Consider the following 24,595-nt stretch of genomic DNA (forward strand, 5'->3'; position numbering starts at 1 on the left):
GCTTTCCACATAGTAAGCACTTAACAAATACTATTATTACTATGTGCTAATCAATCAATCACATTTATTGAGCACTTACTGTGTGCAGAGCATTGTACTGAGCACTGGGGTAGATACAACATAATCATGTCCCACGTGGGGCTCACAGTCTAACTAAAAGGTGGACCAGGTATTGAATCCCCATTTTGCACATGAGAGAACTGAGGCAAAGATAAATGAGGTGACTTGCCCAGGGTTTTAGACCAGGCAAGTGGCAGAGCCTGGATTAGAACCCAGGTCCTCTGACTCCCAGCCCCATGCTCTTTCTGGTAGGCCACACTGCTTCCTTGTTTATTCGTACTTAGCTGTAATTAATTTTAATGTCTGTCTCCCCCTCTGGACTGTAAGCTCCTTTTGGGCCAGTGTCATGTCTACCAACTCTGTCATATTGGAGTCTCCCAGGCATCTAGTAAAGTACTCTGCACACAGTAAGCACTCAATAAATGTGACTGATTGATGGGTTGGAACGTATTTACCAATTCTGTTACATTCTCCCAAATGCTTGCACAGTATAAGCAGGGCAATGTTCTACACAGTATAACCGCTCAATGGATTGCTTCTCTGATTCTCTGGACCTGATCTTTCTAGAGCAGGGGTGATCGGCGATACCCTCCCACTTCCCCTAGCTAGAAGGTCATGGGTTCTAATCCAGGTTCCACCACTTGTCTGCTCTGTGGCCTTGGGAAAGTCACTTCACATCTGTGAGCCTCGGTTACCTCATCTGGAAAATGGGAATTAAGACTGTGAACCCAACGTGGGACAGGGGCTGTGTCCAACCCAATTTGCTTGTAAGCACCCCAGCGCTTAGTAGAGTGCCTGGCACATAGTAAGCACTTAACAAATAAAATAATACTAATGCAGTTATCATTATTATCTACCCACACTTGCTTCCCAGGACCATTGGGATAGGAGAGAGCAGAACCTTGCCCTGGTTTTGCCTAGGGAGTGCTGAGTCCAGAAAAGCCTCTTTTTTTTTTTAATTGTGTTAAGTGTTTACTATGTGTCAGGCACTGTTCTAAGCGCTGGGGGAGATACAAGCTAATCAGGTTGGATATAATCTCTGCCCCAGATGGGGCTCATAGTCTAAATTCCCATTTTACAGGTGAGGTAGCAGAGGCACAAAGAACCAAAATGATTTCCCCAAGTTCACACCCTCTAGACTCTAAGCTCGTCATGGTCAGGGAATGTGTCTGTTTATTGTATTGTACTCTCCCAAGGGCTTAGTACAGTGCTTTGCACACAGTAAGCACTCAATAAATACGAGCAAATGAATGAACAGCAGACATGTGACGGAGCCCGGATTAGCACTCAGGGCCTTTTGACTATCGCGCCAGTGCTCTTTTATTCCTTCAGTCATATTTATTGAGAGCCTATTGTGTGCTAAGGACCGTACTATGTGCTTGAGAGAGAACAGAATCACAGTAGAGACACTTTACCTGCCCACACTATGCCGCACTACTTCTCTTTGCAAAAACACGGGCACCTCTGTGCAGGCTTAGAGCATCTGAACAAATTCAGCTACTTTCTCCCTCTGGGAGTCAGAAGGTCATGGGTTCTAATTCCGGCTCTGCCACTTGCCTGCTGGGTGACCTTGGGTAAGTCACTTCTCTTCTCTGTGCTTCAGTTACCTCATCTATAAAATGGGGATCGAGGCTGCGAGCCCCACATGGGACAGGGACTGTGTCCAATCTGATTTGCTTGTGTCCACCCCACCACTTAGTACAGTGCCTGGCTCATAGGAAGCACATAAATACCACAGTAATTGATATTATTATTATTAGAGGTGGCTAGAAACATGCGGGAGGACAGATTCGTCCGAGGCGAGCATTCGGTCACTGAGCAGAACCCTGTTTCCATTAGAAAATGTCTGTGGCCCTACTGGTCTTCAAGTCTAATGCCAAGACCAGTCTGAGGGCTCTCGTTCTTAGACTTGGAGCTGTAACGGAGGGAGGGGGGGGAAAGAATCAAATTTAGAAATGAAGTAAACACCCTGCGTGCTCCCAGCGATAAATGTCTGGGTTTACCTGGCTGGTTTGAAGAAGACCTCTGTCGTAAAAAAACCAAAAACGACAAGTGGTAATTTGGATTAATAAAAGTAGGAGAAAACATGTTGTGTTTTTTTACCTGTAACTGTATTAACCGAGCCCTCCTTCTGTCTCCCACACAAGCTCAGTTTCAACCTCCTTCTTGTTCCCATAGAACCTCCAGTGGTCTCGAGATGTGTTGCTAGGCAGCAGTATCCAGTGGCAGCAACTGAAGCACATGCCAGCACAGGGTCTCTTCTATGAGAGAAACAAGACGAATTTCTTCAATGTAAGTAGTTCGCTAAAACCCCCCGCCTTCCTAACCCTTCTCATGAACGTTCCTTACTTTTCACCCGGAGGATCGGCCGAAGTAGGGTAAGAGATGTCAAGGGAGGGAATGTGTGCTCATGGACAAAACAAACAAACCAAAACCCCAAAACTCGAAGGACTGAAGAAATGTGAAGTTTGGTAGTGTGACTTTCACGAAGTCCCAAAGTGGGGAAGGCTGTCTGACTTGTAAGAACAGCCCCACGGCACTTAGGTCCACAGAGAAGCAGCGTAGCCTAGTGGAAAGAGCCCTGGCCTGGAATTCAAAGGACCTGGGTTCTAATCCCATCTCTGCCAATTGTGTGCTTGTGACCTTGGGCAAGTCGCGTCACTTCTTTGGGCCTTTGTTTCCTCAACTATAAAATGGGGATTAAATAGTTATCATCCTATTTTATTACCTATCTATTCTATTTTATTTTGTAGTATGTTTGGTTTTGTCTCCCCCTTTTAGATTGTGAGCCCACTGTTGGGTAGGGACTGTCTCTATATGTTTCCAATTTGTACTTCCCAAGCGCTTAGTACAGTGCTCTGCACACAGTAAGCGCTCAATAAATACGATTGATGATGATGATGATGATCCCTGCTACCTGAGCACGGGCCTGGGAGTCAGAGGTTGTGGGTTCTAATCCCGGCTCTGCCACTTATCAGCTGTGTGACTTTGGGCAAGTCACTTAACTTTTCTGGACCTCAGTTACCTCATCTGTAAAATGAAGACTGTGAGCCCCACGTGGGACAATCTGCTTATCGTGTATCTACCCCAGTGCTTAGATAGTACTTGGCACATAGTAAGCGTTTAACAAATACCATCGTTACTATTATTATTATCACCTAGACTGAGAGCCTCTAGTGGGACAGGGACTGTGTCCAACCTGATTAACCTATATCTACCCCAGCGCTTAGAACAGTGCTTGAGGAGTTCTGGGGTAGATACAGATTGTGCAGATGGGGCACAATCCCACCTGGGGCTCACAACTTAAGTAGGAGGAAGCACAGGTATTGAATCCCCATTGTACTGATGAGGCCCAAAGAAGTGACTTGTCCAAGGTCACACAGCAGACAGGTGTCAGAGCCGGGATTAGAACCCAGGCCTGGTCTCTTTCCCCCAGGCCACGCTCCTTGACTGGTGTTGTTCAGCCCCTGTCCTTGGGAGGAGAACTGCAGCTCCATCCTCTTCTGTCCCTTCTGTCAGTCGTTGAAACAGGATAAACAGAAAACCTCCAGAAGCTGAAATGGAATCCAGGACCAGAGATTAAAACTCTTTTGGATTCCCAGGTCATTTCCTTTTTTAAAAAAAATGGTATTTGTTAAGCACTTATTATGTCCCAGGCATTGTTCTAAGTGTTGGGGTAGATAATTGGGCAAGGTAATTGGGTCAGACACCGTCGATATCCCACGTGGGGCTCGCAGTCTTAACCCCCATTTTACAAATGGGGTCATTGAGGCACAGAGAAGTGAAGTGACTTGCACATAGTCACAGAGCAGACAAGTGGTGGAACCAGGATTAGAACCCAGGTGCTTTTGGCTCCTTGGCATGGGCTCTATCCACTAGGCCCCACTGGTTTTCATCTTTGTCCGTCAGGAGCCTCATTTCCACCTACCAAGTGTCTGGATTGGTTATGGTTGTACTCGGTTGCTTCGAATTGCTGCCCAGCCTGTAGTGGATTTCAGTGTCTGTCTTTCCCGGCTACTTTGTAAAGTTCTCGAGGGTGGGAGGGGTGTTTCTCCCAAGCACTTAGTACAGCGTTATACTTCTTCAAATGCCATCAAATCGTTTCCGACCCATAGCGACTCCATGGACATACCCTCTTCAGAGCCTCCCGTCTTCTGTCATAAAGTTGTTCTAGTATGTAGAGTTTTCTCAGTAAAGATAAAGAAGTGGTTTAAGTCAAGTCTCTGCCATTGTCTTTGATCAATGTTTTGATTACTCAGTCATCCGCCTTTGACTCTTTCCCATGTCACCTCTGCCCAGCAAAGGTGAATCAACTATGGCACTATAGCTTGGATCTTTCCACTCTGGGCAGCGCTAGACAGCCTAGCTCTAAGCTTCATCAGGGTCGGCGAACTTTCCTTCACGATAAGATGTCTATTCATAGGAGAGCTCTGCAGAATAAGCACTGGATCAGTACCGTTGCCTAAGTGATTGTTTTGAATGTCGTGACTTTGGTTCTGTAGGAAATCGGGGAGGCGACATCGAGGCCCAGGGAGGACCCGGCACATGTACCGAAACAGAAGTTTTCTAGTGAGAAAGATTGTAGGCATTTTTGAAAGCTGACTAATGAAGCAATCTTTCTAAAGTTTGGGGTCCTTTGCCAGGGCCCTTGACCTTGAAAGTGATTCGATGCTGCCAGTGCAAGTGGAGTAACAAAGAGGGGGCTTGTGAGCTGTAGCTCTCCCCCCGAAAAAAAAACATTTTTCCTAAATTAAACACAATCTGGGGAAAAAAAAACAACTTGCCAACTATCCTAATGATGATGGTAATGATGCATAGCACTTTATAGACTTCTTTCCTCTCCATTTTCCATGCAAAATGGTTATGTAACCCTGGGACAGGAAGGAGGAATAGGAGAGGTCATAAATATCTTGCCATGGTCTGAGAGGAAAATTGATGTCGGCAGGCAGGTCACCTTAGTGGCCCTTTTATTTTAATGGTCTGTTGTGAATCGCTTATGGGTCAAGCACATTTCTAAGCTTTGGGGTGGATCCACATTGCTCAGGTCGGATACAGTCCCTATCCCACATGGGACTCACAGTTTAAGTAGAAGGGAGGAGAATTTTGCAGATTTGATGGATGAGGGAACAGAGAAGTGAAGTGACTTGCCCAGGGTCACACAGAAGGCCTGGGTTCTCTCCGCTAGCCCATGCTGTCCTGGGTTCAAGCTTTCGTTAATCGCGATAAGGGTGTCTGGGATTGCTCAAGTTTCAAACCTGCCCCAGCCCTGGGTAGGTTTCTGCGTCGAAAGGAGGATGGACTTTTCGTGACAGTTCTCGGAGGCCACAGTGACAGGGAAGTTTTGCGGACTCAAGTGAATTGATTCCCAGAGTGGCACGTATGACCAACTCTTGGATTGGTTAGTCAGTCAGGTGGTCGTATGTATTGAGAGCTTCCCGTATGCACAGCACTGTACTAAGCGCTTGGGAGAGGACAATACAACAATAAATGGATATATTCCCTGCCCACAACGAGCTTAAAGTCTAGAGGGGGAGACAGACATGAATAGAAATAAGTAAATGACATTTGAACATAAGGGCTGTGGGGCTGGGAGAGGGATGATCTGTTATATATGTAATCTGTTATACTCTCCCAATAATAGTACAATAGTACAATACTCTGCTCGTAGTAAAATACTGTTGATTAACTACCATTAAAATAAATACCATCGATTGATTAACTAGTAAGGAAAACAAGAATCGAATCCACAGAGAAGTGAAGTGGCTCTCCCAAGGTCACACAGCAGACAAGTGGCAGAGCCAGTATTAGAACCAGGGCTCTCTTGCCTTTCGACCTGGGCTTTTTCCACTAAAACTGCTCCCCTAAAAACCTTTTTCTTTTTTTTTTTCTTATTTTTTGGTATTTGTTAAGCGCTAAGTACCTGTCACTGTATTAAATACTTGGGTAGATACAAGATAACCAGGTTGGACTCTATCCTTGCCCTTCGTGGGGCTCACAGTTTTAAACCCCATTTTACAGATGAGGTAACAAGCCCAGAGAAGTTGAGACTTGCCCAAGGTCACACAGCAGACAAGTGGCGGAGCCAGGATTAGTACTCAGGTCCTCTGACTCTCAGGCCCATGCTAATAAGAAGAATAATTATAGTATTTATTAAGTGCTTACTATGTGCCAGGCACTGTTCTTAGCGCTGGGGTGGATACAAGCAAATTGGTTTGGAAACAGTCCCTGTCCCCACGTGGGGCTCACGGTCTCAATCCCCATTTTCCAGATGAGATAACCGAGGCCCAGAGAAGTGAAGTGACTTGCCCAAGGTCACACTGCAGAAAAACGGCGGAGCTGGGATTAGAACCCAGGAGCTTCTGACACCCAGGCCCGGGCTCTACCCATTAGGCTAGGCTGCTTCTCTTTTCTTTTGGCTGGCTCAGAAGAACCTTTCTTCTGGAGACACAAGACCCGCCATAAAGGGCAAGGCATTGATTGGTTCCCAGTGTGCCTCTGTGGAGGATGTTTGAGAAGCACCCGCACCTGTGGGCGTACCCCAAGTCTGAATCTCACCACTCTCTGAAATAGGGAAATGAGACGCTCTTTGCTTCCATCTAGGCGTTATCTGAGATTCCCTTATAATTCGAGCAAGCAAGGGCCTTCTCCCCTTTTAAAATCGTAATAATACCCATGGGATCCGCTAAACGCTTACTAGGTGCCGAGCACCGTACTTAAACCTTAGGCAAGATTCAGAAGATCCTCTCCCCCTCATCCCCCTCTCCATCCCCCCCATCTTACCTCCTTCCCTTCCCCACAGCACCTGTATATATATTTGTATTTGTATATATGGTTGTACATATTTATTACTCTATTTATTTATTTATTTATTTATTTTACTTGTACATTTCTATCCTATTTATTTTATTTTGTTGGTATGTTTGGTTCTGTTCTCTGTCTCCCCCTTTTAGACTGTGAGCCCACTGTTGGGTAGGGACTGTCTCTATGTGTTGCCAATTTGTACTTCCCAAGCGCTTAGTACAGTGCTCTGCACATAGTAAGCGCTCAATAAATACGATTGATTGATTGATTGATTGATTTGTACATATTTATTACTCTATTTATTCATTTATTTATTTTACTTGTACATATCTATTCTATTTATTTTATTTTGTTAGTATGTTTGGTTTTGTTCTCTGTCTCCCCCTTTTAGACTGTGAGCCCAATGTTGGGTAGGGACTGTCTCTATATGTTGCCAATTTGTACTTCCCAAGCTCTTAGTACAGTGCTCTGCACATAGTAAGCGCTCAATAAATGCGATTGATGATGATGATGATTCAGAATAATCAAACCGGGCACGGTCCCCGTCCCACCCAAGGGCTCTCAGTCTAAGGAGGAACCTTCCTATTGTCAATCAATGGTATTTATTGAGCACCTTACTGAGTGCAGAGCCCTGTACTAAGCTCTTGGGAGAGTACAGTGGACCCACGGGCCGGGTGAGTTGTCCCTGGGCCTTCCTCACCCCGGGGTGTCCCCCATCCCAGATGGCCTTTTCATTCATTTATTAAGCACTCAATAATAATAATAATAATGGCATTTATTGAGTGCTTACTATGTGCCGGGCACTGTTCTGGGCGCTGGCGGGGGGGTTGCAGGGTGATCAGGTTGTCCCACATGGGGCTCATAGTCTTAATCCTCATTTTACAGATGAGGTAACTGAGGCACAGAGAAGTGAACTGACTTGCCCATTGAATTCATCATTCATTCACTCATTCATTCAAACGTATTTGAGAAGCAGCGTGGCTCAGTGGCAAGAGCCCGGGCTTTGAGGTCAGAGGTCATGGGTTCAAATCCCGGCTCCGCCAATTGTCAGCTGGGTGACTTTGGGCGAGCCACTTCATTTCTCTGTGCCCCTCCGTTCCCTCATCTGTAAAATTTTGTTTTGTTGTCTGTCTCTCCCTTCTAGACTGTGAGCCCGTTGTTGGGTAGGGACCGTCTCTATATGTTGCCGACTTGTACTTCCCAAGCGCTTAGTACAGTGCTCTGCACCCAGTAAGCGCTCAGTAAATACAATTGAATGAATGAATGAATGTGAAAAGAACACGGGTCTGGGAGTCAGAAGACTTGGGTAATAATAATAATAATAATAAAATAATGTGCCAGGCACTGTACTAAGTGCTGGGATGGATATAATATAAAGCAACCCAGTTTGCTTATATCCACCCCAGTGCTTAGTACAGTGCCTTGCATATAGTAAGCACTTAACAAATACCATTATTATTATTATTATATGAGCAGATTTGGTTGAACACAGGCCCTGTCCCACGTGGGGGCCCCGAGGCCCAGAGAAATCAATCAATCAATCAGTCGTATTAATTGAGCGCTTACTGTGTGCAGAGCACTGTACTAAGCGCTTGGGAAGTACAAGTTGGCAACATATAGAGACAGTCCCTACCCAACAGTGGGCTCACAGTCTAAAAGGGGGAAATGAAGTGACTTGCCCAAGGCCGCACAGCAGCCAGCCAGCAGACTAATCCGGGTTCCACCACTTGTCCTCTGGGTGACCTTGGACTGGGCAGTTCACTTCTCTGTGCCTCAGTTACCTCGTCTGTAAAATGGGGATTAAAACTGTGAGCCCCAAGGTGGGCCAGGGACTGTGTTCCACCTGATTACCTTGTAGCTACCCCAGCAATTATTCTTATTATGTGTGTGTGCACTTTCTGTGCTGTCCGGGCTCAGCAGCCCTGAAGCTTAGTCCTTTCTTCCTCATATGGAAAACGGGAACATGTTCCGGGGACTCTGCTCTCCACAGAGCACACAAAGCTTCACCAAGCTGGGTGGGCGGGGGCACACGGCTCCCAACGCCAAGTCTGGCGGGCAGCCTGCCAGTCGGTCCTTCCAGACGTTTTCGAAATGACGCGCCCTCCTGGTGGAATCGTTTACAAAATGTTTCTAAGAGCGGGTTCTGTGGAGGGATAAACAGCACGGTGGAGCTGGGCCTTGGGCCCTTTGATTTGGTTTTTAATGGGATTTGTAAAGCGCTTACAATGGGCCAGGCACTGTGCTGAGCGTGGGGTAGATGCAAGGTAATTGGATTGGACAAGTTCCCTGTCTCACGTGGGGCTCGCAGTCTTCATTCCCATTTTACAGATGAGGGAGCTGAGGCACAGAGAAGTGAAGCGACTGGCCCAAGATCACAGAGCAGACAAGTGGTGGAGTTGGGATTAGAAGTCAGGTCCTTCTGACTCCCAGCCTGGGTTCTTATCTACTAAGGCCAGGCTGCTTCTCCTTGGCCCTCCAAGGAGAGATTCAGGGCAGTGAATGACCCCCTAAACAGTATTTATTGAGCACTTACTGTGTGCAGAGCACTGTACTATGAGCTTGGCAGAGAACAATGTAATGATAAGCAAATTCCCTGCTCACAACGAGCTTCCAGTCTAGAGACTCCTGGAGCAGCTCTCAGATGCGCAGCGACTCCGGTACGTCCAGAGACCTAAACACATACATAGGTTTCTATATGGAGGACCCAGTATTTGTCTGCCCATGAGGAGATGATATTTTCTTCTAACAGCTTCAGAAACGTTACTATAGAAACCGAACATGGGATTAACCTATTATCCTTCCCCCCAACCCTCCTTCCTCCCCCCAAAATGTTGGCTTTATTCAGTAGGCAGATTTTTCAAACTACGGTTTCCACATGACTATTAATAAAACAAAATTGAGCCCTCTGCATAGACAATAGCACTCAGGAGCTGGTGGATGGCTGGCAGCCGTAGGGTGTTTTTCTTTGTTTGTTTGGTTTTTATTTTTTAATGGTATTTGTGAAGCGCTTACTATGTGCCAGGCACTGTCCTAAGCACTGGGGTAGATCCAAGGTAATCAGGTTGGACACAGTCCATGTCCCACGTGGGGCTCACGGTATTCACCCCCATTTTACGGATGAGGTAAATAAAGCCCAGAGCAGTAAACTTGGCTTGCCCTAAGGTCACCCAGCAGAGCGGAGGAGCCGGGATTAGAACACAGGTCCTTCTGACTCCCAGGACTGTGCTCTATCCACTAGGCCTCTCTGCTTCTCAGCGTTTTGAGAAATTGAGCGGCGAGGAGTGTTTTTAAGGGTAGAGTCGCCCTAGGAGTGAGGGGCTCAGGTTTCCGGCACCTGGAAGATGCCGTCTCTCAAAATGGTCCCATCGGCGGGACATGAGGAGACCCTCTTAACTAGCCATCTGTCTTTTCAGGCAAGTTGGGGAGCGCGGTGTTCTGGGCCACTGATGGGAAAGGCCGACTGTGAAATAGAGCCATTTTGGGGGGCTCAAGCACGCCCGGTTCTTCGGGGGTGGGGTTGAAAGGCCATTTTTCTCGAGATCGGTTTTAGGCAGTAGAGATGGCGGACATAGCCAGCCCTGGATGTTTGCTTCAGAGTTTGGCCGTCAAATCGCTCGAAGCGGCTAATTACAAAGAACCAAGCCAGCTCGGTTCACCTTGTTCATGAGAACAAAACCTCAGACCCAAGAGGAACTCCATTTTTATATTCCGTACACTTCCCATTGGGAAAACCTGATTTAAAAAATCAGGCTACAACATGAGAAAAAAATTTCAGGTGCCACTTTTTTTTTTTCCTTTTTGTGGAAGATGGAGAGACATTTGGGTGAAAAAATTCTGGGGAAAGCTCTGGTCCTTTGAGAAAAGCACAAGGTCACCAAGTTGCATTGCTTTTTCTTTCTTTTCTCGTGATTCATTTTGTCCCTTGTTCTTTCCTTAATCTTCCTTATGACTTGCCTTTTTGGGGAGGGTGAGATGGGATAGAGGACTTGGGTATGGAAGGCTCATGAATCAGGGACAGGTTCCGTATTTTTGATGGACTAATTCACAGTTTTCCCCATCTTCAAAGCACTCCCAAGATCCCGCCTCCTCCAAGAAGTCTTCCCTAATTACCCCCCCTCCCCCCCCACAACACCCAAATAAGCTGTTTCAGCCCTTCAGTTACCCGTAATCCTTTTGGGCAGTGGGGAAGCAGTATGGCCAAGTGGAAATAAGCATAGGTCTGGGAGATGGGAGACCCAGATTCTTGCCCCAACTCCCTTGCTGCGTGACCTTGGACAAGTCTCCCCGCTTCTAGACTGTAAGTCTGTTGTGGGCAGGGATTTTCTCTCTTTATTGCTGAATTATACTTTCCAAGCACGTAGTACGGTGCTCTGCACATAGTAAGCACTCAATAAATACGATTGAATGAATGAATGAAAGTCACCCACCCTCTCTGGGACTCGGTTGCCTCATGGATCAAATGGGAATTAAATGCCCCTTCTCCCTCCCTCCTAGGCTGTGAGCTTTGTGTGAGACAGAAACAGTCCAGCCTGATTATCTTGTACTTTCCCGCTTGCTTAGCCCAGCGCTTAGTGCAGCGGTTTCTTCCACTCCCTTCTGCGCCGCCCTGATTTGCTCCCTTTATTCATCCCCCCTCCCAGCCTCACATCACTTATGTACATATCTGTAATTTTATTTATTTGTATTAATCCCTGTCCCCCCTCCAGACCGTAAGCTCATTGTGGGCAGGGAATGAGTCTGTTATATTGTTCTATTGCACACTCCCAAGCACTTAGTACAGTACTCAGCACACAGTATGCGCTCAGTAAATACAATTGACTGACTGAATGACGACACTCAAAGCACCTGAGAAAACCACTCCAGAGGCAGCAGACATTAGAAATAACAAAACGAGGAAGAGCCTTTTTGTGACCTCATTGTGACCATGTTCCGTATCAGCCCTTTCAATCCCCCATGGAGTCCTAGATGGATTTCACTGTCAACAGGGTCGGTCTTCTTTGAATTTTTAAAACTACGCAAGTGCTTTAAGAGATGATAGTATCATTATTGCATGTGTGCAGGGAACTTGTCTGCTTATTGTTTTAACGTACTCTCCCAAGTGCTTAGTACAGTGCTGTGCACTCAGGAAGTGCTCAGTAAATACAGTTGACCGATTGATTGACCTATCACCCAACACACAGTACTTAGGTATTCATCTTTTCAAATAGCTGCTACTGCCCATTTCCTCATTCTTTTTTTTTTAATGGTATTTGTTAAGTGCTTACTGTGTTCCGGGCTGTACGAAATGCTGGGATAGATTGAAAACAATCAGGTTGGACACAAGTCCAGGTCCCACATGGGGCTCACAGTCTTAATCGATTAATTGTCTTTATTGATCTCTTACTGTTTGCAGAGGAGTCTATCGTATTTATTGAGCATTTACTGCATGCAGATCATTGTACTGAGCGCTTGGAAGGGTACGTGCTATAGCAGGTAGAGCACAGGCCTGGGAGTCAGAATGTCATGGGTTCTAATCCCGGCTCCAGCACTTGTCTGCTGTGTGACCTTGGGCAAGTCACTTCCTTTCTCTGGGCCTCAGTTACCTCTTTTATAAAATGGGGATTGAGACTGTGAGCCCCATGTGGGACAGGGACTGTGGCTAGCCCGATTTACTTGAATCCACAGTACAGTGCCTGACACATACTAAGTGGTTAACAAATATTGCAACAATATAACAGAAACTTTCCCTGCCCACTGCCTAACCCCATTTGACAGACGAGGTAACTGAGGCACAGAAAAGTGAAGTGATTTGCCCAGGGCCATACTGCATCTGTGTGGCAGAGCCAGGATTAGAACGCATGTCCTCCGACTCCCAGGCCCGTGTTCTTCCCACTAGGCCACACTGTTTCCCAACATCCTTTCTCCAGATCCCCTTTGTGTAAATAATTTCTGACCTCCCGTCTTCCCCTTTTTGTAAATAATTTCTGACCTCCGGTCTTCTCCATTAGACAGGAAGACCCTCTATGTCAGGGGTTGTGTGTTTTTTTGTGGTTATACTACCCTAATGCATAATGACTTGACTTGTAAAATATGCATCAATCAATCAATCGTATTTATTGAGCACTTACGGTGTGCAGAGCACTGTACTAAGCGCTTGGGAAGTACAAGTTGGCAACATATAGAGACAGTCCCTACCCAACAGTGGGCTCACAGTCTAGAAGGGGGAGACAGAGAACAAAACCAAACATATTAACAAAATAAAATAAATAGAATTGATATGTACAAGTAAAATAAATAAATAAATAGAGTAATAAATATGTACAAACATATACATATATACAGGTGCTGTGGGGAAGGGAAGGAGGTAAGACAGGGGGATGGAGAGGGGGGTGAGGGGGAGAGGAAGGAGGGGGCTCAGTCTGGGAAGGCCTTCTGGAGGAGGCGAGCTCTCAGTAGGGCCTTGAAGGGAGGAAGAGAGCTAGCTTAAATGCTAGCTAGCATCAAACATAGGATAGAGAGAGAGAAAACAGACGTGAAAAGACTAGCTTCCCCGTGCTCTGATGGGATTTCATTCAGTTCATTCATTCATTGTTGTATTTATTGAGTGCCTGCTATGTGCCGAACACTGCACTATGTGCTTGGAAAAATACAATACAACAGTGAACAGTGACATTCCCTGCTAACAACAAGCTTACAGTCTAGAGTGGGGAGAGACAGACATCAATACAAGTAAATAAAATTACAGTTATGTACATAAGTGCTGAAGAGCCTGACTTTGTTTTCCAATATTACCCCGACCCCTCGGAATGAAAGCTCACTGTGGGCAGGAAGTGTGTATGTTTATGCTTTGCACACAGTGAGCACTCAGTAAATACAATTGAATGAATGATCTTCCTGAAACCTTTACTAGAGGAGAGCTACCTCTCTCCTGATTGCAGTTGGATGAATATAATAATTATGGTAATTGTTAAGCGCTTACTATGTGCCAAGCACTGTTCTAAGCCCTAGCGTAGATACAGAGTAATCAGGTTGGACACAGTCCCTGTTCCACGTGGAGCTCACATTCTTCATCCCCATCTTACGGATGAGGTAACTGAGGGACCACCGGGATAGCTGTTCTTTTCTCTTCCCCCACAAAATGGGAAGAAAACGGATCCCAGATGAGCCGAGCTTTCTCCCTGAACCAACTGGAACCCAGAAAGCAGCCAGGCTGCCAAATAAGCTATAAAAAGCGCGATAACTTTGTCAACCTCTGCCCAACATCACGTTGTTTACAATCCCTCACTCCTCCCCTTGGAAAAACATAACTCATCGGAGAAAAATGCCCATCGTTCAGAAGGCTTTCCGTTTAGATTCACACAGCGTTAGACCAGGCCAGCTTGGCAAGTTTAAGAGATCCAGCCAGCAGTGATACCATCAGGGTCCAGTCCCTGGGGACCCAGGCGGAGTTCCACGGAAAGTTCCGCTCCCCTGGGGTCTGCACATGATTTGTCCATCCCCCATCCCCCCCTCCACCCGCCATCCTGCCCCTCCTTGGTTTTCCAGAGGAAAAGGTCCCTTTCCGGTTGGTGAGGATGATCCGTAAAACCCCACTACTTTCACTCTGGGAATGCCGTGGGCACCTCTGGCCTCCGCGTCTTAGGAAAATGGCTTCAGTCAACAGAAATAATAATAATGACGGTACTTGTTAAGCACTTACTATGTGCCAAGCGCTATTCTAAATGCTGCGGTAGATACAAGTTAATCAGGTTGGACACAGTTGCTGTCCCACATGGGGCTCACAGTCTTAAACCCCATTTTACAGATGAGGTAACTGAGGCCCAGAGAACTTTAGGGACTTGCCCTGGGTCACACAGCAGAAATGTGGCGGAGCCGGGATTAGAACCCAGGTCCTTCTGACTCCCAGGCCCGTGCTCTATCCATTAAAGCCACTAGTGCTATTTATTGAGCACTTACTATATGCGCTTCCGCTATATGCGTGTGCGCTATATGCACCTGTATATATGTATATATGTTTTTACATATTTATTACTCTATTTATTTTACTTGTACATATTTATTCTATTTATTTTATTTTATTAATATGTTTTGTTTTGTGGTCTGTCTCCCCCTTCTGGACTGTGAGCCCGCTGTTGGGTAGGGACCGTCCCTATATGTTGCCAACTTGTACTTCCCAAGCGCTTAGTACAGTGCTGTGCACACAGTAAGCACTCAGTAAATATGATTGAACGAATGAATGAATGAGGAGACCCGTTCCCTGCTTACCAGGAACTTGCAGTTTAGAAGGAATCTTCCCTCCTCCTGGGAATATGTCTGTTTATAGTTCTATTGTACTCTCCCAAGTATTTAGTACAGTGCTCTGCACACAGTAAGCACTCATTAAATTCGACTGACTGACTTAAACAGGGTGAGGAGCCTCTTCAGAGACTTTAGCGTGAGTAGTAATGATGAAAGTAGGGACCCAAACAAATCCCCCTCTTCCTCAGCTCCCCTCCCCTCCCTGTTGCCCCAACTCACTCCCTTTGCTCTCCCCTCCCCGCCCCATAGCACTTAGTACATAGCTATAATTATATTTATTTATATTAATGCCTATTTACTTGTTTTGATATGTATATATATCGATAATTCTGTTTACATTGACGCTACTGATGCCTGTTTACTTGTTTTGATGTCTGTCTCCCCCTTTTTAGACTCTGAGCTCGTTGTGGGCAGGGGTTGTCTTTGTTGCTGAATTGGACTTTCCAAGCGCTTAGTACAGTGCTCTGCACACAGTAAATGCTCAATAAATACGATTGAATGAATGAATGATTGGGAAATAGGCCAGGTGGGAACTGGCGAAAAGGAAGAGGAGGAAAGGGGCTCATAAGCATAGATGGGATTTGTTGTTTTCTGCCTCCACCGAAGACAAGGCGATAAAAGGCCGAAGCTCATTTGTAGCAGGAAGGATTTGGGGGTGCCTGATTGTGGGGGGCACTGGAACAGGTCATCAAAGGAGGATTTGTGGATTTGGGGAGATCTTTCCCTTCTGGTAATATTCATTTAGTAGTACTCATAGTATTTATTGAGCGCTTACTGTGTGCACATCACTGTACTGAGTGCTGGGAAAGAATACCCAGGTGGTAATTAAGCCCAGACCCTGTCCCTCGAGGGGCTGGGTGGCTAGGATTTATGAGGTAGGGAAGAGGGTCCTTGGGAAATCAAATCAAATCAATGGAATTTATTGATTGCTTACTGTGTGCAGAGCCCTGTGCTAAGCACTTGCACACTGTATTAAACACCCGATCCAGTTTACAATTGCAGTAATTTCTTGGGGAGTCAGCATCCTTCTGCTAACTGCTCAGCCTTGATGTCATTGTTTTCTTGAAAGAAATCTCCCCTTATCCTCCATAAATACACTATCGTAACACTCTTTCTCCGCTCTCAGGAGCCCCTGAAATGTGAGCTGTTTCTGGAATAGTACCAGAAACAGCACTGTTTATAATTTGGTGGAAATGACTAGTGCAGTCGTGTAAAGCAGTGGAAACAAAAGAAGCCGTTTAGGTTCTTCTGGGCATTGGAAGGGAGGAGGACGGGAGGGAGGATGGCCTTTTGGTCCAAAGCTTGAAAATTGGATTAGAAACTAAGGAGCGAGGACTTTAAAAATCAAATGAAAACACAAGCCAGCACTCTTCTGACTACTGAATCCCGGCCCGCCGTTTTCCCTGCCTATCGTTGATCAGACAAGGTAGCGTGGCCACAAGGGAGCGTGACCCGTTGGCTCAATCATCATCATCATCATTAATCGTATCTATTGAGCGCTTACTATGTGCAGAGCACTGTACTAAGCGCTTGGGAAGTACAAAATGGCAACATATAGAGACAGTCCCTACCCAACAGTGGGCTCACAGTCTAAAAGGGGGAGACAGAGAACAAAACCAAACATATTTGCTTGTATCCACCCCAGCACTTAGTACAGTGCCTGGCACATAGTAAATGCTTACCAAATACCACAACTATTATTATTATTATTAGGATGTGGTCCATTGGCTCGGAGGACAGAGTCCTGAAATGGATCCCCCAGCAGGAAGCGGGAGAGGCAACCAGTGATGCGGAAAGGTCTCCCGCCTTGAGAAGCAGCGTGGCCTAGTGGATAGAGCCCAGGCCAGGGAGTCGGAAGGACCCGGGTTCTAATCCCGGCTCTGCCACTTGTCTGCTGGGTGACCTTGGGCAAGTCACCTACCTTCTCTGTGCCTCCGTTTCCTCACCTGGAAAACGGGGACAAAATACTCCTTCTCTCTCCTTTCTTTGACTGCGATCCCCAGGGAGAATAGGGACTTGATGATGATATTGTATCTACTCCAGCCTTTAGCACAGAGCCTGGCACATAGTAAATGTTTAGCAAGGGCCATATGTTGTGTAGTTATGAAGGTCAGAAGAGTGTGCACAGCATTGTGCACAGCCTAGAGACCCAAGTGACAGTGCTGACAGAACCCTGGCCTCATGACACTCTTTCTTCTTTTTTACGATATTTGTTAAGCGCTCACAATGTGTCCAACGCTGATTGAAGCGCTAGGGTAGATTTTGTTTTAATGGCATTTATTAAGCACTTACTATGTGCAAAGCACTGTTCTAAGCGCTGATGCAAGTGAATTTGGGTGGACACAGCCCCTGCCCCACATAGGGCTCACATTCTAAGTAGTGTGGTGTAGTGGAAAGAGCCCGGCCTTGGGAGTCAGAGGTCATGGGTTCTAATTCCAGCTCTGCCACCTATCAGCTGTGTGACTTTGGGCAAGTCACTTAACTTCTCTGTGCCTCAGTTCCCTCATCTGTTAAATGGGGATTAAAACTGTAAGCCGCATATGGGACAACCTGATTACCTTGTATCAACCCCAGCGCTTGGAATAGAGCTTTGCATGTAGTAAGCGCTTAACAAATACCATAATTATTATTATGTAGGAGGAAGAACATGAAAATAATAATAATAATTATGGTATCTGTTAAGTACTTTCTATGTGCCAAGCACTGTTCTAAGTTCTGGGGGAGATACAAGTTAATCAGGTCGGACACAGTCCCTGTCCTGCATGGGGTTTCACACTCTTACCCCCGTTTTACAGATGAGAAAACAGGCCCAGAGAAGTGAAGCGCCTCGCCCAAGTTCATGCAGCAGACATGTGGCGGAGCTGGGATTAGAACCCAGGTCCTTCTGACTCCCAGGCCTGAGACACAGAGAAGTTAAGTCCCCCAGGACCCGAGCCATCCCATGCCCTTTCCAGTAGGCCACACCACCTCCCCCCAGTTGGATTTAACATTCTGCAGGACAGGCCGGTGCCCCTGCTGAGAAGGCATACCCACCCTGAATCCTAGGACATTTTGTAACTGATTGCATTGCAGCTAAATTCCTAAATTTGGGGTTAATGAGGGGTGCGGGAAATTCACAGATCGTATCTTTTCCTATTGTTCGAGACTCTCTGGATCCCTGGGAGTTGGGGGGGACGGGAGGGAGAGTCTCTTGACAGGATATCAAGTTCCATTTAGGAGGCGTCTTTTGGGGGGCAGGTAAGAGCGGAGACGGCCATGGGCTGGCTGGAAACTGAATAGATTTCGGCGAGATTTTCAAGGAAGAGAAAGAAGTAGGGGTCCCCACGGTCAGCTTGATATAGCATTTCCCTCTCTTCGTTCCTTTGTGAAATCAAAGGCGCCCTCAGAACAAGAGCGTGTGAGGAATATGGAGCCCAGCGAGGGGCCTGGGGCCGGAGATGAAAACGGCCTCCGGTTTCAGCCGCTTCAATCAGCTCAAGTCAGAATTGGGCAGGTCAAGGGACGGGAGCCGCCACAGAGCGGATTCGGCACCTAGAGGACCCAGTCGGGGCTGATTCAGCATCGCTTGTTCCTGTTTTCCAAGCCGACTTTCAGGATTGCTTAATGTCAGAATGGGGTTTTTTATGGTATTTATTAAGCGCTTATTATGTGCCAGGCTCCGTACTGGAGTAGATACATGATAATTGGGTTGGATCCAGTCCCTGTCCCATTTTGGGCTCTCAGCCTTAGTCCTCAATTTATCGTGAGGTAACTGAGGCCCTGAAAAGTGAAGTGACTTATCCAAGGTCACACAGCAGGCTAGTGGGAGGGCCGGGATTAGAATCCAGATCCCCTGATTCCCAGTCCCGGGTTCTTTCCATTAGGCCACACTCCTTCCCATGGAGTCTGTCCTGAGGTGATAATAATGATGGTATTTGTTAAGCGCTTAACTATGTGCCAAGCACTGTTCTAAGCGCTGGGGTAGATACAAGATAATCAGATTGTCCCACGTGGGGCTCACAGTCTCAAGCCCCATTTTACAGATGAGGTTACTGAGGCACAGAGAAGTGAAGTGACTTGCCCAAGTTCACACAGCAGACACTGTACTAAGTGCTGGGGTAGATATAAGCCGATTAGGTTAGACAAAGTCCCTGTCCCACATAGGGCTCACCGTCTTAATAACCAGTTTACAGACGAAGTGACCGAGGCTCAGAGAAGTGAAGCGACTTAACCATGGTCACACAGCAGGACATGTGGCGGAGCCAACATTAGAACCCAGGTCCTTCCGACTCCCAGGCCCAGGCTCTATCCACTGGGTTGTGCTGCTTCTATGACTGAAGAGAAGCAGCATGGCTCAGTGGAAAGAGCGCGAGCTTTGGAGTCGGAGGTCATGGGTTCGAATCCCAGCTCCACCACTTGTCAGCTGGGTGACTTTGGGCAAGTCACTTAACTTCTCTGGGCCTCAGTTACCTCATCTGTAAAATGGGGATTAAGACTGTGAGCCCCCCATGGGACAACCTGATTACCTTGTATCCCCCCAGCACTTAGAACAGTGCTTGGCACATAGTAAATGCTTAATAAATGCCATTATTATTATTATTATTATCACTGAATGATTGTTCTCTCCCAAGTAATCAGTACAGTGCACGCAGTTGGTGGTCAAGAAATACCACCAATTGATTGACTGGCAGGGAATCTGTCTATTGTTCTATTGTAATCTTCCAAGTGTCTAATACAGTGCTTTGCAAATGGTAATAATAGTAATAATAATAATGGCATTTATTAAGCACTTACTATGTGCAAAGCACTGTTCTAAGCACTGGAGAGGCTACAAGGTGATCAGGTTGTCCCACGGGGGGCTCACAGTCTTCATCCCCATTTTACAGATGAGGTAACTGAGGCCCAGAGAAGTGAAGTGACTTGCCCAAAGTCACACAGCTGACAGTTGGTGGAGCCGGGACTTGAACGCATGACCTCTGACTCCAAAACCCGGGCTCTTTTCACTGAGCCACGCTGCTTCTCACAGGAAGTGCTCAATAAATACAGCTGAATAAATGAATGAGTGAGCGGGATGCAGAATACAGTTAGGAGTCGCTGGGACTCAGATATGGGCCTTGGTGTCCGGTGATCAATAGTACTTACTGAGCGCTTTCTGAGTGCAGAGAGCTGTTCTTAGTTCTTGGGAGAGTACACTATAACAGAGTTGGTAGATATGGTCCCCATCTTCCCCCAGCAAGCTTCCAGTCTAGCGGAGAATGTGTCTACATTATATTATATTATGTTATATTATGTCATCCATCTCACCACTGCTCTCTTGCCCACGTCCTGCCTCTGGCCTGGAGTGCCCTCCTTCTTCATATCCCACAGGCAATGTCTCTCCCCTGCTTCAAAGCCTTATCGACGGTCCATCTCCTCCAAGGGGTCTTCCCTGACTAAACCCTCTTTTCCTTTTCTTCCCCTCCATTCCGCCCTTCCGCGTCACCCTGACTTGCTCCCTTTATTTGTCACCACCTTCCAGCCCCACAGCACTTTTGTACATATCCCTAATTTATGAATTTATATCAATGTCTCTCCCCCTCTTCTAGACTGCAAAATTGCTGTGGGCAGGGAATCTGTTTATTGTTTTAGTGGACTCTACCAAGCGCTTACTGCAGTGCTCTGCAAACAGTAAGCGCTCAGTAAATACGACTGATTGATCGGTTATGTTGTCCTCTCCCAAGCACTTAGTACAGTGCTCTACACACAGTAAGGGCTCAATATGTGAGAAGCAGCGTGGCTCAGGGGAAAGAGCCCGGGCTTTGGAGTCAGAGGTCATGGGTTCAAATCCTGGCTCCACCATTTGTCAGCTGTGTGACTTTGGGCAAGTCACTTAACTTCTCTGCACCTCAGTTCTCTCATCTGTAACATGGGGATTAAGACAGTGAGCCCCGCGTGGGACAACCTAATCACCTTTTAACCTCCCCAGTGCTTAGAACAGTGCTTTGCACATAGTAAGCACTTAATAAATGTCATTATTATTAATATATATACAATTGATTGATTGAAAACTGTCCCAATGAACCATTCCTGAGGAGGCTTCGACTCTGGACCTGAATTCCTGGGTCTGGGCCTTTCTCCGGTCTCTGGGGTTCTCTTTACCCGTCTCCCACTCATAGCATACTTCACATTGGAACAGTGTACTATTTTTGTTTTTATTGGCCGACTGAGTTTTGTGAACACAAAATGGAAATTAGAGATGGAAAAACAGAAACAAAACATTAGTCATCCGGTGCGTCTTTAGTAAGAGCCAAATGGTTTGGGATACAATGGTCTCCACCAGTTTGCCCTTTCTGATTTAAAATGGTTCGTGTGAAGGAGTGCACACCCTCTGCCCCCTCATTCCCCCACCCCCCCCAATTTTTTCTCTAATTATCCTAACTCCCAAGGGGTGATCCTGGCTTTAACCTAAATTGCCCTTTGAATAGTGAAGAGGGATTTTCAATCAGTCATTTTATAGAATTTACTGAGTGCTTACAGTAGTAGTAATAGTCATAGTATTGAAAAAGCACATGGCCCTAGTGGAAAAGAGCACGGGCCCCGGAGTCAGAAGAACCGGGTTCTAATCCTGACTCTGCCACTTGCCTGCTGTGTGACCTTGACAAGTTATTACCTAAGTCTTGTGGGCCTCAGTTTCCTTACCTATAAAATGAGGATACATGTTCTCCCTCCACCTTAAACTGGGAGCCCTGTGTGGAACAGGGACTGTGTCCAACCTGATTACTAACCCCAGCGGTTAGTATAGCGCTTCAGTCAATCAGTCAATGGTATTTATGGAGCACTTACTATATGCAGAACACTGTATTAGGCACTTTTTTGATGGCATTTATTAAGCACTTACTATGTGCAGAACACTGTTCTAAGTGCTGGGGAGATTACAAGGTGATCAGGTTGTCCCACGGGGGGGCTCACGGTTTTAATCCCCATTTTATTCATTCATTCAATCGTATTTATTGAGCGCTTACTGTGTGCAGAGCACTATACTAAGTGTTTGGGAAGTACAAGTTGGCAACATATAGAGATGGTCCCTACCCAACAGTGGGTTCACAGTCTAAAAGGGGGAGACAGACAACAAAACAAAACATATTAACAAAATAAAATAAATAGAATAAATATGTACAAGTAAAATAAATAGAGTAATAAATACGTACAAACAGCCCAAGGTCACACAGCTGACAGTTGGTGGAGTGGGATTTGAACCCATGACCTCTGACTCCAAAGCCTGGGCTCTTTCTACTGAGCCACGCTGCTTCTCTAAGCACTCGAGAGAGTGCACTCTAACAGAGTTGGTAGACACATTCCCTGCCCACAACTAGCTTACAATTTAGAGGGGGAGCCAGTCATGAATATAAATTAAAAAATTACGGGAGCGTTCATCAGTTCTGTAGGGCTGGGGGAGGGAGCAAATCTAAGTGCAACGTGACGCAGAAGGGAGTGGGGAAAAGAGGAAGTGAGGGCTTAATCGGGGAAGGCCTCTTGGAGGAGGTGTGCTTGTAATAAGGTTTTGAGACGGGGTGAGTGATCATCTGTCGGATTTGAAGAGGGAGGACATTCCAGGCCAGAGGCAGGATGTGGGCGAGAGGTCAGTGGCAAGATAGAAGGGCTCTAGACTGTGAGCCCATCTCTATATGTTGCCAACTTGTACTTCCCAAGCGCTTAGTACAGTGCTCTGCACACAGTAAGCGCTCAATAAATGCGATTGAATGAATGAAGATAGAGGAGATGGAGGTACAGTGAGTAGGTTGGCATTAGAAGAGCAGAGTGGCTGAGTTGGAGTAGAAAAGCAGTGAGGTGAGGGAGCAGGGGGCAAAGGGAGGTCCAGCCACAAACACGTAAGCAAAGATGAAACCGTAAAGATGACATAAAAGACCAGAGCATTGAGAAATCTCAGAGCCACAGGGCACTGTGGCTACAAGAGTAGAATTTCAGGCTCCTTATGGCTCAGAGTCCAACGGTCCCCAAAAAGGACGGGGCCTAGAAAGAGCCAGGGCGGCCTAGGAATCGAGTGTGGAGGAGATATGTATATATCTTTAAATTACTTCCTCTGTACCTGGCACTGTACTAACCACTTGGGCCAAACACTAGTAAGAGGACAAGGTCAAGAAGCAGCGTGGCCTAGTGGATAGAACCCAAGCCTGGGAATCAGAAGGTTGTGGGTTCTAATTCGGCCCCGCCACTTGTCTGCTGTGTGACCCTGGGCAGGTCACTTCACTTCTCTGGGCCTCTGTTCCCTCACCTCAGGGGGCAGTCACTGTCTAGCAGGCTGGTGGGTGGTAGCCACCGGCATGGCTCAGTGGAAAGAGCACGGCTTTGGGAGCTAGAGGTTATGGGTTCTAATCCTGGCTCCACCACTGATCAGCTGTGTGGCTTTGGGCAAGTCACTTAACATCTCTGGGCATCAGTTCTCTCATCTGTGAAATGGGGATTAAGACTGTGAGCCCCATGCGGGACAATCTGATCACCTTTTATTCCCCCCCACACACAGTGCTTAGAACAGTGCTGCACACATAGTAAGCGCTTAACAAATGCCATTATTATTATTATTACAAGGATTGGGTCCAACCAATTATCTTGTATCTTCCCCAGCGCTTAGTACTGTAGTTCCTGGCACAATAGTAAGCATTTAGTAAATACCATAAAAACACAAAGTGGGAGGTTGGGAATGTTGTGGAGGGCAAATGGACAGGATTCAGCATCAGACTGAATGTCGGGGTTGAGAGAAAGGGAGCAGACCAGGCTGAGACAAGCACGGTTTCCGAGACAGGGAGGATGGTGGAATCGTGTAATGGGATTAACAGTCGGCACGCGGAACTCTGAAAATACGGAATGTTTTCCAATGTCTTCTAACATCCACGCTTTGTTTTGGCCAAGAAAACCCCGTCGTCTTCTTCCCATTTGTGTTTAATTTGGGGTGGGCCATTTTAGTCAGATGCTGATGTCCTCCCAGATGGGATTGGGTCAGTCTCGCTTTCTAAACTTTTCCTCCTCCTGACGGTTCCTTTTTTGGTAGTCATGTGGAGAAGTGTTCGAGTGAGTCTAGTGAGGAGCTGTTTCCAATCTTTTCTTTAAATGCCCGTTCCTCACAACAGTCGTGCCCAGGGAATTTGGAATATGTAACAACAGCCTCGTGGAAATTCGATACCCTCGTATTCAGTAAAGCAATGAGGAGGAATGTGGCCTTTTGGCTCCGTAAGCAAAGTAAAACGTAGCTTCTCTGCGATGCGGGTGCCCTGGAGGAGATGAGACAGTAGCCATGTTGGAAGAGAATTCAGTCTCTTTCAGAAGAATGTGTTTTTCGTAAATGTGTGCTACAAACACGATCCTTTCTGTATGAAGGGGAAAGCTGTGACATTAGGTCTGAGCCCTTTTGGTTCCTGCCAGAAAATCCCTGATTATTCACATGTGTTTTTGCTCATAGATATAGACATTAATAGGCCTGCCT

At 46.5% G+C, this 24,595-nt stretch overlaps 1 protein-coding gene across 1 annotated transcript in view; it reads left to right on the plus strand.

Moving 5' to 3' along the window:
• CABIN1 (calcineurin binding protein 1) overlaps positions 1–24,595 on the plus strand; it is a 192,802-nt gene that overhangs the window by 77,787 nt on the left and 90,420 nt on the right. The window contains exon 28 of the mRNA XM_038762494.1: positions 2,239–2,352. Coding sequence (XP_038618422.1) covers positions 2,239–2,352 — 114 coding nt within the window. The remainder of the gene's footprint in view (positions 1–2,238; positions 2,353–24,595) is intronic.

Source organism: Tachyglossus aculeatus, chromosome 21, assembly GCF_015852505.1.
Source record: "Tachyglossus aculeatus isolate mTacAcu1 chromosome 21, mTacAcu1.pri, whole genome shotgun sequence".
NCBI classification, from domain to species: domain Eukaryota; kingdom Metazoa; phylum Chordata; class Mammalia; order Monotremata; family Tachyglossidae; genus Tachyglossus; species Tachyglossus aculeatus.